This window comes from Podarcis vaucheri (assembly GCF_965113315.1).
Source record: "Podarcis vaucheri genome assembly, chromosome: 10".
In the NCBI taxonomy this organism is placed as follows: domain Eukaryota; kingdom Metazoa; phylum Chordata; class Lepidosauria; order Squamata; family Lacertidae; genus Podarcis; species Podarcis vaucheri.
The window spans coordinates 39,287,806-39,301,949 of NC_138748.1; the positions used below are offsets into that span (position 1 = coordinate 39,287,806).

Below are 14,144 nucleotides of genomic sequence, written 5' to 3' on the forward strand. Positions count from 1 at the left end.
CTGCTCAGCAAAGAGAATTTCATATGGCTTGTTTGTTCCACGATGCTGTTTGCTCTGCCGTTTAATTTCCTGATAAGCTGACCCTAAAGGCACCACAGCCTTACAAATAAAAGCATACATAGTATGTAAATATTTAATTGCGTCTTCCAACATGGCAAGAAACTATGAGTCCATGCCATACACATGGGTCCACTTTTCTTACTGTTTTTGTATTATGTACTCTTATTATACAGCATGAGCTCTCCTTTCTCGCAGTTTTTTTCCAAGCTAACTTATCACATTGCATTTTTGTAACATGACAGAACTGGAACACTTGCAGTGAACTGGATGCACAAATTAAAGTACTGTAACTTCTACAGTCTTTGAAATATAAGGATTGTAACTTCCACAACTTAGCCTTTTCTCAGGATACTTGCAGACACACAAAATCTTGTACTGTTGAAAGTAATGTTGGGTTGCTTTCACTTACTTTGCTCAAGACTTCAGAGCAAGGTGTAAAATGGCAACTGTATGAGCAGAAGAAACCTTCAGATCCCAAACAACTGTGGATTTTAAGGACTGTAAACATTATTTGTTTTGTTGGAAAGGTAACGTGAAAGGTAAATAAAATAGCAAAAGATCAGGATGCCCAAATAAAGGCATATAGGCCATGACACTAATCTATGTGTAGGCACCAGACAATTTTCAAACATGAATCATGGTGCACCATTTTGTTGTTTTACTGTATCATGCCATGTCAGGAACACACTCAGCTAATGGCAATGAGTAATACTTCCCTCATGAAGGAAGTCAATTTTTCTGCAGCACAAAATGACTTATGAGTGGCTGACATCACAATGTTTATTGCACTTGCTTGTTTAATGTTCTGCTGAATTTTAAGAAATGAAGGGCTCTACTAAAATTTAAAAGAGAAGATTAAATACTACAAAGAGTAATAATGATCATACCATTTAAATAGCATGGGGCTCCTCAAACTTCTCTGGTCTTGCAAATGCCAAAATAAAACAGGGGCTTATGCATCTTTAATAGTTGTGTAGAAGAGGTGTTTTCAGCGACTGTGACTTGCCATGCACAGTGAAACTGCCTCTTCTGTGCAACTATTAAAGGTACAGGAGCCTCTGGCTTCTTTCGCACCTGAGCACCTTATGTAAAAAGGCTGCACTGAACTTCCCATAAGTGTGCATCTCTACTATTTTATATAGTAGATGACAACTGATCTTCCCAAAATTGCTTTCATTTACAATTGGGTTCAACTAAGGGGTCCTAAGAACCTTTCCAGCTTAACTTCACAGTAAAAAATTGATACAATTGTTTTCTGTGTTACTGAAGCCCTGGAACACACTACCCATTATTTCTTTGGCACGCAAGATATGTGCAAGCCCACTGCTGCATGAGAAAGATCTGTGGTTTGGGACACTTATGTAACATAAGCATGAGAAGAGCATATCCCATGCTCCAGCCAGCCAAGGAAGAAGGCATGAGAGGGGAGAAGCTGACACTTAGCTCTGTTCCCTTCCTCTTTACAGCTTCCATGGATGTCACAGTGGGTTGGGCTGCTGCACTGCTAAATAGGTAAGGCAAAAAAGGTAAAGGACCCCCGGATGGTTAACTCCAGTCAAGGGTGACTATGAGGTGAGGCGTTCATCTCGCTTCAGGTTGAGGGAGTCAGCGTTTGTCCACAGACAGCTTTCCGGGTCATGTGGCCAGCATGACTATACTGCTTCTGACAGAACGGGACACCATGGCAGAAGCCAGAGCGCACGGAAACGCTGTTTACCTTCCTGCTGCAGCGGTACCTATTTATCTACTTGCACTGGTGTGCTTTTGAATTGCTAGGTTGGCAGAAGCTGGGACAGAGCAACAGGAGCTCACCCCGTTGCGGGGCTTCGAACCGCCGACCTTCTGATCGGCAAGCCCAGAAGGCTCAGTGGTTTAAACCACAGCACCACCCGCCCCCTAGGCACTGCTAAATAGCTACTGCTGGGCAATAAAGTGCCTCAGGTTCTATGTGCTCAAGGATCCTTTCCCTCCTTTCAACTTCACTCCATTTCCAAGCGTCCTATGTTCACTACCTCATCCCCAGGCTCACCACACAATCTGAAAACTGCTGATCAAAGGAACACATTGCCTATCAAGTTAATCATGTCATTCACAGACATGGGAGCCATTTTAAACCACACAGCCTTCTCCAGCAAATCTATTTTGCATAAATTAAATTTTCTAACACATCTGAAGCAGAACACATCTCAGAAAGGTCAGTAAGCATTAAGAGCTCAACTTTGGAACACTCCAAACACACTCATGGAGAAATCATTACCTCATAAATGGACAGAAAGCTAAACATAATCTTTATAAGATCTTCAAACTGTAAGAGAACTTAAAACTGTGAATGAAAACCTAACAGTTTAATACAGACATTTTTAAAACTAAGTTGTAATTAGTTTTTTTAAAAAATAAAAAATGTGCTTAGTGGATATGTGAAAAAGATTACACATTTGAAAAATTTTGTTCTATATAAGAGAAAAGAAGATCATAGTCTGACTGAAGACCCTTCTTAGACAGTATGTTGCTCATGGAATGAAGGGGAGTATGGAGATTAGAACAAAAGTTACTGGTTATTATTATTATTAAATAAATAAATAAATTTGTATACCGCCCTTCAACCACAGATCTCAGGGTGCTTCACAAAATAAAATTACAATATAAAAACTAACAAAATACAAAATAAAAACAAACCAATAATCCTCCCTCCCACAACACATTTAAAAGGGCAGTGGATGTCAATCAACCAAAGGCCTAGTTGAAGAGGAGTGTTTTTGCCTGGTGCCTAAAGGTGTATAATGAAGGTGCTAGCCGAAGCTCCCTGGGGAGAGTATTCCACAACAGGGGACCACTACAGAAAGGCCTGTTATTGCGTTGCCCCCTTTGGACCTCTCATGGAGGAGGCACACAAAGAAGGACCTTAGAGACCTAAGGTCCTGGTAGGTTCACATAGAGAGAGGGAGTACTGCAGTCCTGAGCCATTTAAGGCTTTATAGGTCAAAACCAGCACCTTGAATTGGGTCCAGAAACTGATTGGCAACCAGCACAGTCCAGTGGCGTAGCGTGGGGGGTGCAGGGGGGGCCGGCCGCACCGGGCACAACATCTGGGGGTTAGGGTTAGGGGGCGCAAATCCACGGGTTAGGGGGCGCAAATTACTTGCCTTGCCCCGGGTGCTGACAACCCACGCTACGCCACTGGCACAGTCAGACCAGAATCAGTGTAATATGCTCAAACTGTCTTGTCCCAGTGAGCAATCTAGTTGGCATATAGTATATATACTACTGTCTGTGTAGGACAGACAAAACAGGTTTCTCCAACCTGCTGTCCTTCAGATGTTCTTGACTACAATCATGGCTGGGGGCTGATGGGAGTTGTAGTCCAAAAATCTGGAAAGCACCAGCTTGCAGAAAGCTGCTGTAATAACCACAGCAGAATCTTTAAACTGCTATACATGCTACTGGCATCACCATTGAAAGACATTCCAGTTCAATAAGAGGAGCCACCACTCAAGTGGTCTCATCTATTATACAATAAAATAATTCTGAAAAGTAGATATTGTCCAAACTTATCCTTGCAATCTCTAACTTGTTATCAACAGCCTCATTTTTCAGAGCACCCAGACATCTTGCCAGCACTGACATCATTGATTGTGCTTGCCAACAGACGTGTAATTAAATCATGTCATTCTAATTTCAATGGCATTAGAAACACATATTTTGAATTTGGTAGCGGAGGGAAGAAATGGAAGAACCGACAGTCTGTGAGGAAAATGTTTCCAGAGTTTATCTGATGAACTTAATTATGAGTATTATGTGCATCATTTTCAAACTGCTGAATGTAAAAGGCTTCCAGTCTGGATACTTAATTTGGAGGGAAATAACTACAGTGAATGTCAAGGCTGCTTTTTGCATTCTTAGTACATAAACTCAAACAGGTGAAATGGGCAAGTTGCCACACAAATAAATAGGAAAAATGTGTCCTGAATTGAATCCAAAAAGCAAAATTGTAATTGTCAAAGTTCTTTTGGACTTTCTTTTGGGCAACAACTTTGTAAGGTTCTACAATTATGAAGTTGACTTTAAAGTAGGTTTTGCCCTTGTATATTAAAATTATCAACTAGTTACATCTCAGTTTTGCTGCAATTTTTCTCCAGGTAGGATGGCTGGCATGCATACAAAGCCTTATAAATGAAGGAAATTAAGTATTCTTTCCTCCCTTTGTTTACCATCATACAAGATTCCGTTTGTTAAACAGGAAGACTGAAAAGCTGAAGAAGTCTAGAACTCTCCCATTGTGTTTAGTTTCTGAAGTGTTATGCAGATTAGTAAGCGGCAAGGGAAGGGAATCTGTGGCCATCACTATATGGTCAACAACAGTTAAAGCATGTCCTGCTAATTTACATGTTGTAGTCCAACAACATCCTGAAGGCCACAAGTTCCCCATCTTTGCTCAAGAGTCTGCATGCCAGGAAATGAAAGTTGACGAGGGCAAAACAAACTCCTGAAGAAAGTTCCAAAATCTGGCCACAATAGGGTGTAGCGCTTTCCCCCCAGCAACATTTGGTGCACTTCACAACACAAAATCTGAGAATATTTATTTGAAATGCCCTGGTACCAAAATCAGACACCCCTGTCTCCAAGCAGCAAGAGACTCCAGGGCTCATAGTGTTAACACTCCAACTGGGCAGTTCTCAAAGCCATAGCTTTGGAAACAGTACACAGAAAAGCCAAGCTTTTCTGTCTAGTTTCCAGCCCAGGCAAAAACTCACACACAAACTAGCCCCCAACCTATACTTCTCCATTCTAGGATGATGTGGCATTCACCCAGACGATGTGGAAAAAGACCTATGGTCTGACCAGGTTTACTCTCGTAGCTTCTAACCTCACAGATATAGATTTGGAATGGGCCCACATATATTATCAATACCACCCCCTCAGGCCTATATTATGCTTACATCTTTCATATGTTTTTATTTCACGATGCTTCTGGGCAATTTTGAGCATCTGGAATTTTCAACACCATGTCTCTTTGGGTCAAACTAAATGTGCTTGGGATTCTCCTCTCCCCCCTCCCCCGCTCTCTCCACCAGCAGCAGATGTCTCATTTAGGATTGGAATTACAACACTGGAAGTTAGCCTCCCACTTACTCTTAGTTTAATTACACTCACCAAGTCACTGGAGGTAAATACGTTTACCAATAGAAAAGTGGCCTATTGTTGTGCAACAAGGAAGCTGTGGATGCCTCCAGACAGAGACCTTCAATATTGAACCAACTTCAATATTTCCTTCCAGAAAGAAATTCCCTTCCATTCTTGGAGACAGCTGTAGCTGAGGAAATCTCTTCCCGCTCAGAGTAGAAGCATTTAGAGTCATGTTGCGACCTCCTTTCCCTGCCAACTTCAGTTCCTCCAAGAGGGGCACCAGAAAGTGCTTAAATTTCCTAGACTTTGTCCAGGAACCCCAAGTAAATTCTGAGCGTTATGATTGTTTGAGGTGCCCTTTGTCAAGTCCAGGGAACTCAGAGGGACACTGGGATGGCCAGAATGGTTGGACAATTCCACGATTTATGGTGTCAGTGACCATGCTTCCATCGACTCATTTCACACTTCTTGCAGTACAGCAAGAATAGAAGGAATCTGAATTCAAAGCTGAGGAAAACCTATCCTTTCAGGAGGACTCTTCCTGCGTTCTTATCATGGGGGCATGCTATCCATTTCCCACTGAATTAGGGAGCAAAGGAATATGAGATCTATGGGCACTGATAAGCCCTGGAAAAACTACATGAATTCAAACAAACTAAAACACTGGAAAAGGAGGGAAAACTTAGGAGAACAGGAGAAAACTGAAAGTGAAGCTATTAAAAAAAAGTAGACAGGTCTTAAAAATTAAGCTGCCATGCAAAACAATCATTCTCCTTAAGAGGGCAGACTCAGGAACTAAACATGGCCATTCAAGTTGGTTGACCATTCTTCTCTGGAAGGGTAAATTAAAGTACACTGGCCCAGCCTTCAGACTAGGAGAGTTAATCACTGTACACTTTGACATATTCGCATATCAACTCTCTAAAGGGTTAGATTATTTATTTACAAGAAGGTCTCACAACACTATCAAATATTATTTGGAAAAAGCATGAAAAAAGTTAATTGCTACTTCAGTAACTACCAGCTAATTATAGTGAACATTAATGAATTTACTCTAAAACTAACTGACAAGAAAGGAAGTAGTTAAAAGCAGGCAAACAAATCCCAAGTCTCTTGTTAACATAATATAGTTTCCCATGGGGGAGTATTACCTCCATGGAAATCCTTCTGTGTATCCGGTTTCTGAGGCAAACACCTGTAGGGGATTGGACTTCATCAGACGACGTTCCGGAAGCTTGATCACTTTCACCATCTGATCCCATTTTCAGATTTTCATGTACAATATCTAAATCAAAGAAAACCAGCCATTACTTCACATTTCTGCCTTTACTGCCAACCAAAGGCACTGGACGAAACTAATGTAGTACCCATTTTATCAATAAGATTGTGCCCACGACATGATTGTTCTTTCTAAATGTAAAACAACACCATTTGGGTCCAACAAGTCTTATTGACTTGAGTTTCTATTTTTTAATAGAAACTTCTTCGATCTGCTTGTCTTTGAATACGAAGGCTACCAATATGCAGTTGAGATAGCAGGAAAAATGAGTTTAGAATGTGTACGGTCAAAATCTTCTGCAAAGTCATACAGCTTCATATTAAGGATACATTTAAGAGGATGCTTTATTTAAAAGCTGCTAAGAAAGAATATTTCGAACGAGAGTAATATTCAATTATCAAACAACTTCAAGTAATGGCACTATGTTCTTGAAATGGGTAACAGTGCAAATCAGCTCCTTGCATATGCAATAGTAAATGTCAAATTGTGAATGTAACATTTACGTGTATTTTTTAGTGTTCTTAAAAGATAGTAGGAAATGAGAAAAACATACAAGAACCACAACTAGTGATGACTAAATTACATTCAGATTTGTATTATTTACCTCTAATGACAACTTTATGAAGGAAAAATAAGAAAATGTCTAGTTGTTTTTAAAGACGTTGGGTCACTATTAAGAGGGATTAACAGTGCTTTTGCCAATATATTCCAGTGAGGGAAATATGAACAGACTATTTTTATTAGGGACACCAAATCTATGATTTTCAAAGTAAACAAGGAGTACTTTCTTGATGAAACATAAGACTGCAAGATAAAAGGCATATCTAGGCCATTCTGAAGAATTCAGCGGTGTGAATTATCTTGTCATGCTGCATAGTATTTAACAGATTCCTTTTCAAAAATGGGGGAGTGCATACTTCTCTGGATGGAAAATATTATAATAATGCACAAGTCTACAACCAAACAAACTGTCCTAGAAGAAATAATCCAGCAACACAATGGGCTGGTTCATTTGTAAAATGAAATCATGGTTTACTACAACACAGAGAAGCCTCAGTGAGTCTACACATGGTGTGGGGCTTTGCATGCTGCTCTCTCCCTTCTCCTCTCATACAGTCAAGACTTTACAGTTTCAAAGAAACTCAGCTTAGACTGCAGTGTTTCCCAAACGTTTTTGGGCAACGGCACACCTGTGTACTGAAAAAAAATCTCGCGGCACACCACCATTAAAGCCCCGCCCCGTGACGTCAGCACGCAGCGTCACGCCGGGAGGGACGCACAAAAGTGAAAGTTTTTTCCCTCCCCCTTGCCGGGGAACCTCCAAGCTTTGGGCAGGCAGGCAGGCAGAGCTGGGAAGGGGGTTTCCAGGGGACACGGCAGCTCCTCGAAAGGCTTCTCTCAGCTGCGCTCAATCCTCCTCGGAGAGGATTTCCCCTCCGGTCCCATGCCTTCGTTTGGGGCATCGCTCCGGCTGCTCCCTCTCCCGCCGCGCAGGAGCGATGCCACTCTCTGGCTCTCCCTCTGCGCAGGCTGAGGGAGGGAGGGAGGAGCGCGTGTGACCCGTCTCTGCTGGGAGACCAAACCCAGCGAGGCAGAGTCGCGCGGAGGCGCCCAGGCAGCGCTGCCGGCTGCGAGGAGGAGCGCCAGGCAGCAGCAGGAGGCGCGGCCTCTCCTCGCCGCCGCCGCCCCGCCTCTCGCCGCCCGACTCGCCCGCCTCCCTCCAGGCATCTCGCGGCACACGAGGCAACGTCTCACGGCACACTCGTGTGCCGCGGAACACCGGTTGGGAAACACTGGCTTAGAGTTATGTGCAATCCTGGAATATTGGTTAAAACAAAGGTTAACTGCTAACAAGACAGCTTCAATCCATGGTTTAAAACGTAAGTTACAAAGTGTTTAAAGTCTAATAGTTTTCTCAAAACTTTAAATAATACTCGCTGCCGCTGTCACAGCAAAGCAGCTGCAGGGCAACCTCACCCACAATGCCTCATTCTGGAAGGACCCTATGTTCCCTGGGAAACTTTGTTAAAGTGAGGCATTGCTTGTTGGAGGCCCTGAAGAGATTTGGTACACGTACACTATAGGCTCTCCCTCAGGCAGCAGAACATCTTGTGCTGGCTCTTTTTATTATTATTTTGGATTTGATATCCCGCTTTATCACTACCCGAAGGAGTCTCAAAGCGGGTAACATTCTCCTTTCCCTTCCTCCCCCACAACAAACACTCTGTGAGGTGAGTGGGGCTGAGAGACTTCAAAGAAGTGTGACTGGCCCAAGGTCACCCAGCAGCTGCATGTGGAGGAGCGGAGACGCGAACCCGGTTCCCAAGATTACAAGACTACCACTCTTAACCACTACACCACACTAGCTCTCTTTTGAGTACCAAAGCTGAACTGAGTTCACAGCCATGCAAAACTGAATCTCAAAATCAAGGTGGGAAGAGTCATTTTGTTGCTGCTATTCTTTAACATATTTGGATTCAGAAAAAATATTGCCTACTGCAATTATTGATCTACTGAAAATCACCCAGAACCTGGCTGATCTTTTGCCCACTAGAGGTTTAACTATTGTTTGCTTTAAAACAGGATTCCTCTTTTGCACCTAACAGTAAGTCAAGATTCTTTGAAATTGAAAGTAAAACTAGTCAGGCATTCTCCCAGCTGCACAGGAGGAGAGTGGGGTGGAGTACACAAATCCAATGCCTTGCTCCGGTTTACTGAAGATTATCTAACCCACTATGGAAATGCATACATATATTTGATTTTGACAGAAGCTGATTTCCTTTAGTATGGGGTTACAGGATGCTTTATGTTCTAGGCAAATCATGTGCAATCAATGTGTGGGAGAGGAGAAAGACTACACCTGTTCCACCTGTGCATATAAACTGCTGTGTACGTACACAAGTCCAATCAACATAGGCCTAGTTATGCAAAAGCAACATTAGACAATGTGCAAGTGCATCCATTACATATCATATCCAACGCATGTTGACTCAGGTTTAGGTGACAAGGGTGATGCAATCACCTGCTGATACTATAGGCTTTGTGCTATTTTAAACATTTACTTTGTTATTTGATTCCCCACCCCCCAATAAATGCTACTTTAGCACTATGTTCCCATAACAGAAATGGATAGCTAATTAAATAAATCCTGACGCTACAATGCCTAGATTCTAGCACTATACACTAATAAATGCAATATATTATTTTTTAAATAATTATCCAATAATGATCTAATAAAGGAGGTTCTACAATTTCCCATTATGTATTCCAGTACTGTCAACTAATGAAAAGGAATTAAATCAAATCCTGGTACAGGGTTTATAAATAGGCCTTTGATACAACAAAACATGTTTGTATGTGTATTGTCACATACATGCTTTAAATAAATTATATGGAAAATGACTGATGAGGAAGGTGAAGGCTTTATTGAAAAGTGCCATCTGCAGATTAAGTAGTTAGTTGCAGAATGGTTGATATCAGACAACAAAATATTCTATCACTCCACTGTTATGAATACGAAAGATTCTTCTGTGAGTAATGGCATCCATTTTGGCAATTACAGTGCTTAAGCTTCCAATTCAGTAGAAGCTAGGTATAATGACTGCTGCAGTTTGCTAAGCTGGAGTAGCTTCTGTTTGTAGAAATTTATTTTTATAGCCCTAAATATTCTTGTATCTACTTGAAAATAAAACAAAAAATGCACTTTGTATTAATTAAAAAGTCATGCATGGTAGATGTTATTCCCATTATGCAAAAGAATGAATTTAATACAATTGACTGGGTGAAGTAGTGGCAGATGCAGGAAATTGACGATACCAACTGAAGTCCCCTTCTGCTTATCAGACAAAGCTGCACTCTGTTCATAGGAATGATTTCTATATCTTGAGCTTATTGACATAAAATTACACCTCTGGGAAACCTAATTCACATCTGCAGACACAAAGAACTGGCAAGCCTGCCAGTTAATTTCCGTACAAAGAGGGGAGGGGAACCTGCACTCATGAATATTTAAGCAATATTCCAAGGATTCAGTAACATAAAAGCATGTAATTGATTCAGACAACAAAATAATTGCAGGAGGAGAGATCACCATAAGACTTAAGGAGGAGACTGTAAAGAATGGATTGGTTATGAATCTTATGCAAACGCTTTTCACAGCTGTCATCTCTAGCCAATGGGCTGAAGTCTGGCAATATCATCTTCCTACCACCACCAACTTAGAACAGTCAGTCCCAAATGTTTCATCAAGGGGACTCGTGATTTACACTCCACCTTTATTTTGATTGCGTCAACCACCAAACGTTACTGCTATCTTAAGCTTCATTTAAGATGAAAGCTGACCAGGAGATGGCAACAACTGCAGTTTCCATTTAGAATGAGTAAGTATACAGAAGGATGTACAGTGGTACCTCGCAAGACGGATGCCTCGCAAGACGAAAAAGTTTTTCGTTTTTTGAGCTGCTTTGCAAGACGAATTTCCCTATGGGCTTGCTTCGCAAGATGAAAACGTCTTGCAAGTTTGTTTCCTTTTTCTTAAAACCGTTAATACCAGGGTGCATTGCTTGAAGAGGTGCTTCGCAAGACAAAAAATTCGCAAGACGAAAAAACTCGCAGAACGAATTAATTTCGTCTTGCAAGGCACCACTGTATACTTTTGAGATTTCTTGAAGCCTTCTTTTGTGAAGCACTATAACGCTGTGTACATGCTTTGTGGCACACTCTGGTCTGGATTAACTCGGCCTTTCTGGAAGGGTGATAGTATCCCTTGAATCGTGGGGCTCTTGAATCACAAGAGTGAACACCCAAATAGGGCTTTACAGCACCATGCTATTCCTGTCTACTCACAAATAAGTCACATTGAGTTTCATGGGACTCACTCGCACATAAGTATGCATAGCACTGCAATCTTAGCGGCCTTTAAATAAACGATTCTATGAACTGCTGGGCTCCTGTCAACTGCTGCCAATAAAGTGGTACATGCGCTGCTCCACCAGCAATGTGGGCAGAAGGCCGCCAATGGTATCCCCAACACAGTCCAGTGGATAGCAATGAAATGGAGTGAAGGTGACATCAGCCTGGGATTTGCAGGATGCTGAGTTGCTCTCACAGCTGGTGGGCATCAGGACTGATTTGTTCCCAATTGCTGTGCCAGCCTCATGCAGGTGCAGGGATCAAGCCTGATCAGCCGAGCTCCACACCTCCTTTCTGTTGCCACCACTCTGAGCAGCCAGGCTGTGGATGTGATAGTAGCTCCATGACTCCAGAACCTCAGCTGCAGCGGCAATCAATTTGGATTGTGGTCTACGTGAGGGATACAGTCTACCTTCCTAGGTGTTAGCCATTCACATGGAAATGTTTTATAAATTAATACTTACAGTTTTGATTTGTTTACCGCTTACAGTTGTTGTTGTTATTTTGCATCCAGCTAACTAGGATGCCATCCTACATAGATGGTGTCCACCAGTTTTATTTCTATTACTATATTAGAAATATGATTGCCTTACTGATACTCTGGCGTGTAGAAGCCATAGAATAACATAATGAATTGATAATATAAGGACACATTACCTAATCTGCTCCCGTTCCTTGGCATTGCCATGAAAGAGCCAAGGCTGCCACCGATAACACTGTGTGGTCTTCGTAGCGGAGGCTTTTTGAAGGATCCCGTGTACTGGTGAAGGAATGAGTGCATACTATGGGAGGTTGGAGGTCTGCCATTCTTCACAATAGGCTCTGAAATTTGCCAACACGAACCAGTTCATCCCACAAGCAGGAAATTCAGGAACATGTTGAGAGAGAGAGAGAGAAAAAGAACAGAGTTACCACACAGTCTGCTTACTGCGGTATTTGAATGAGGTTCAAAATATTTGAAACCTGGAAGGTAGATCATCAACGGTGAAGCACACCACACAAAAGAAAATGCACAATAAAAAATGTTCCCTTTCACTCCCCCCTGTGCACAGAAGCTGAGCCAGAGAAACTCCCTAAGCATAGCTGAGAGCCAGAATATTGTATAACCTAGCAGGCATGCAGCAATCACTGAGCTGCTACAAGAGACAGGCAGTCAATTCACCCCGATATCATCAAGGTCTTGTACAGACTGACACCTCTGGCTCATCGCAAAGGGTGAGAAAGCCGCTGCTGCAGAGGGTTGAAGAGAGCAACAATAAGTAGGTGAACAGATGTCCTTCCTTTCAGGGGTAGTGCAAAGCCATCACGGTATAGAGTCCACAGTGAAAAAGAAATCTGTATGTTTGCTGAATCTGCATAAATTTAAACAGGTTGCACCAGCTTTTCCTGACAAATAATGTTAAAATTCTGTGCTCAGGCAATTCACATTTTTAATGCAGAGTAATTGCAGCCCGGTGTATCATCCCTCAGACAATGTGGCTGGGAAGCTGAGGGAATCACATTCTTTGAAAGTCCTGCCTAATGGACTCATATGAAAAGGTTCCATCCTTAAGATGGCTCATATACATGCAGAAAGGGTAATATTCCGTTTTGTGAATTTAGAATACACCAACATAAGCAGAGCATAATAAATATATCATCAACTACCTTTAAAAAAACCCATAGAGAAAACATGAAGTGGTAAGAAAACTAAATGGCCTCAGATGTTACTGAATTACATAAATTTATTCAATTAATACATCAAAGAATCGACACTGTCTGTTAAAAAGCCTTAAGGTATTCATGAAGTACCTTTGATTAAAACTAAACAAATCTGCAAGAAACAGATTGTTCAAAAGTAATTCCACACTGTCAAGTTCTCTTCTTCTATTAGACCAAAACAGTGAGAAGTCCAATTCTATGTGTAGAAAGTTTACGTGCTTTTGTGAATTTTGGATCCATAATGTAATTAAAATAAGTAGCCAAATTTCCTCAAAGAGGGAAAAAAGACTTTTTAAACTGCAAAGTGTTTATGTGCTAAAATGGAAGCATAGCTTTGTGTCATTTCATTGATTACATTTTTACTCTCATGTAGAATTACATAAGTGTGATCTGTTTACTTTCAGCAGTATATGCACATAGTTGTATTGAAATCACGTGTTCTTTTCTACAAGGAGAAAACTGTAACAAATTATTCCTATGAAGTGACCTGCTCTCTATTTTGAGTTAAACAGCGGGCAGCTCAATTCATTACAATTCTCTACACAGGGACAATTCTTGTTTAACCTTGTACCCAGGACCCTCACATCCTAGGAATGTGATAATGGCAACTAGGAATGTGAAATGTTTTTTTCAGACCTATTCATTTCTCTTTCCTGAGAAACAATCCAAGTAACTTTAAGCTATGTGACTGGATGTAGCATATTACCCTCTTGAATAGCACTACCCAAGCAACAAACGAATGCTGCTAGCATTCTTTATTGCCCTTGAAGGTATCATATACTTATTAGCACCTCTCTGCCTTCAGAAAGCAGGGAGTCCTGCAAGCTGAGAAGAGTTCGCCAAGGCAAAGGCATTGCCACTGTTGTAGAGGTTCTTAAGCACAACACTGTCCAAAGCCAGGCCTCAGGAAACCTTCCGAGCTTAAAGGCACAACCTTCAAGCTGACAGAAAATGTCTGAGAGGACTGACTGAGTGGCGAGAGAGCCCAAAGGAGGGGGAGCAAGCTGGAAGGACAAAAGGAGCAGGGTCAAAGGGCAGGAGAGGGAGAGGGACCAAGGGAAAGAGAAAG

At 41.7% G+C, this 14,144-nt stretch overlaps 1 protein-coding gene across 2 annotated transcripts in view; it reads right to left on the bottom strand.

The window, feature by feature from the left end:
- The window catches only part of CDK17 (cyclin dependent kinase 17), a 71,159-nt gene that overhangs the window by 25,945 nt on the left and 31,070 nt on the right, over window positions 1-14,144 (bottom strand). For both annotated transcript variants that reach the window (XM_082240788.1, XM_082240789.1), the window contains exons 3-4: window positions 12,032-12,196; window positions 6,336-6,469 (exon numbers count right to left, since the gene is read on the bottom strand). In XM_082240788.1, the coding sequence (XP_082096914.1) occupies window positions 6,336-6,469; window positions 12,032-12,196 (299 nt within the window). The remainder of the gene's footprint in view (window positions 1-6,335; window positions 6,470-12,031; window positions 12,197-14,144) is intronic.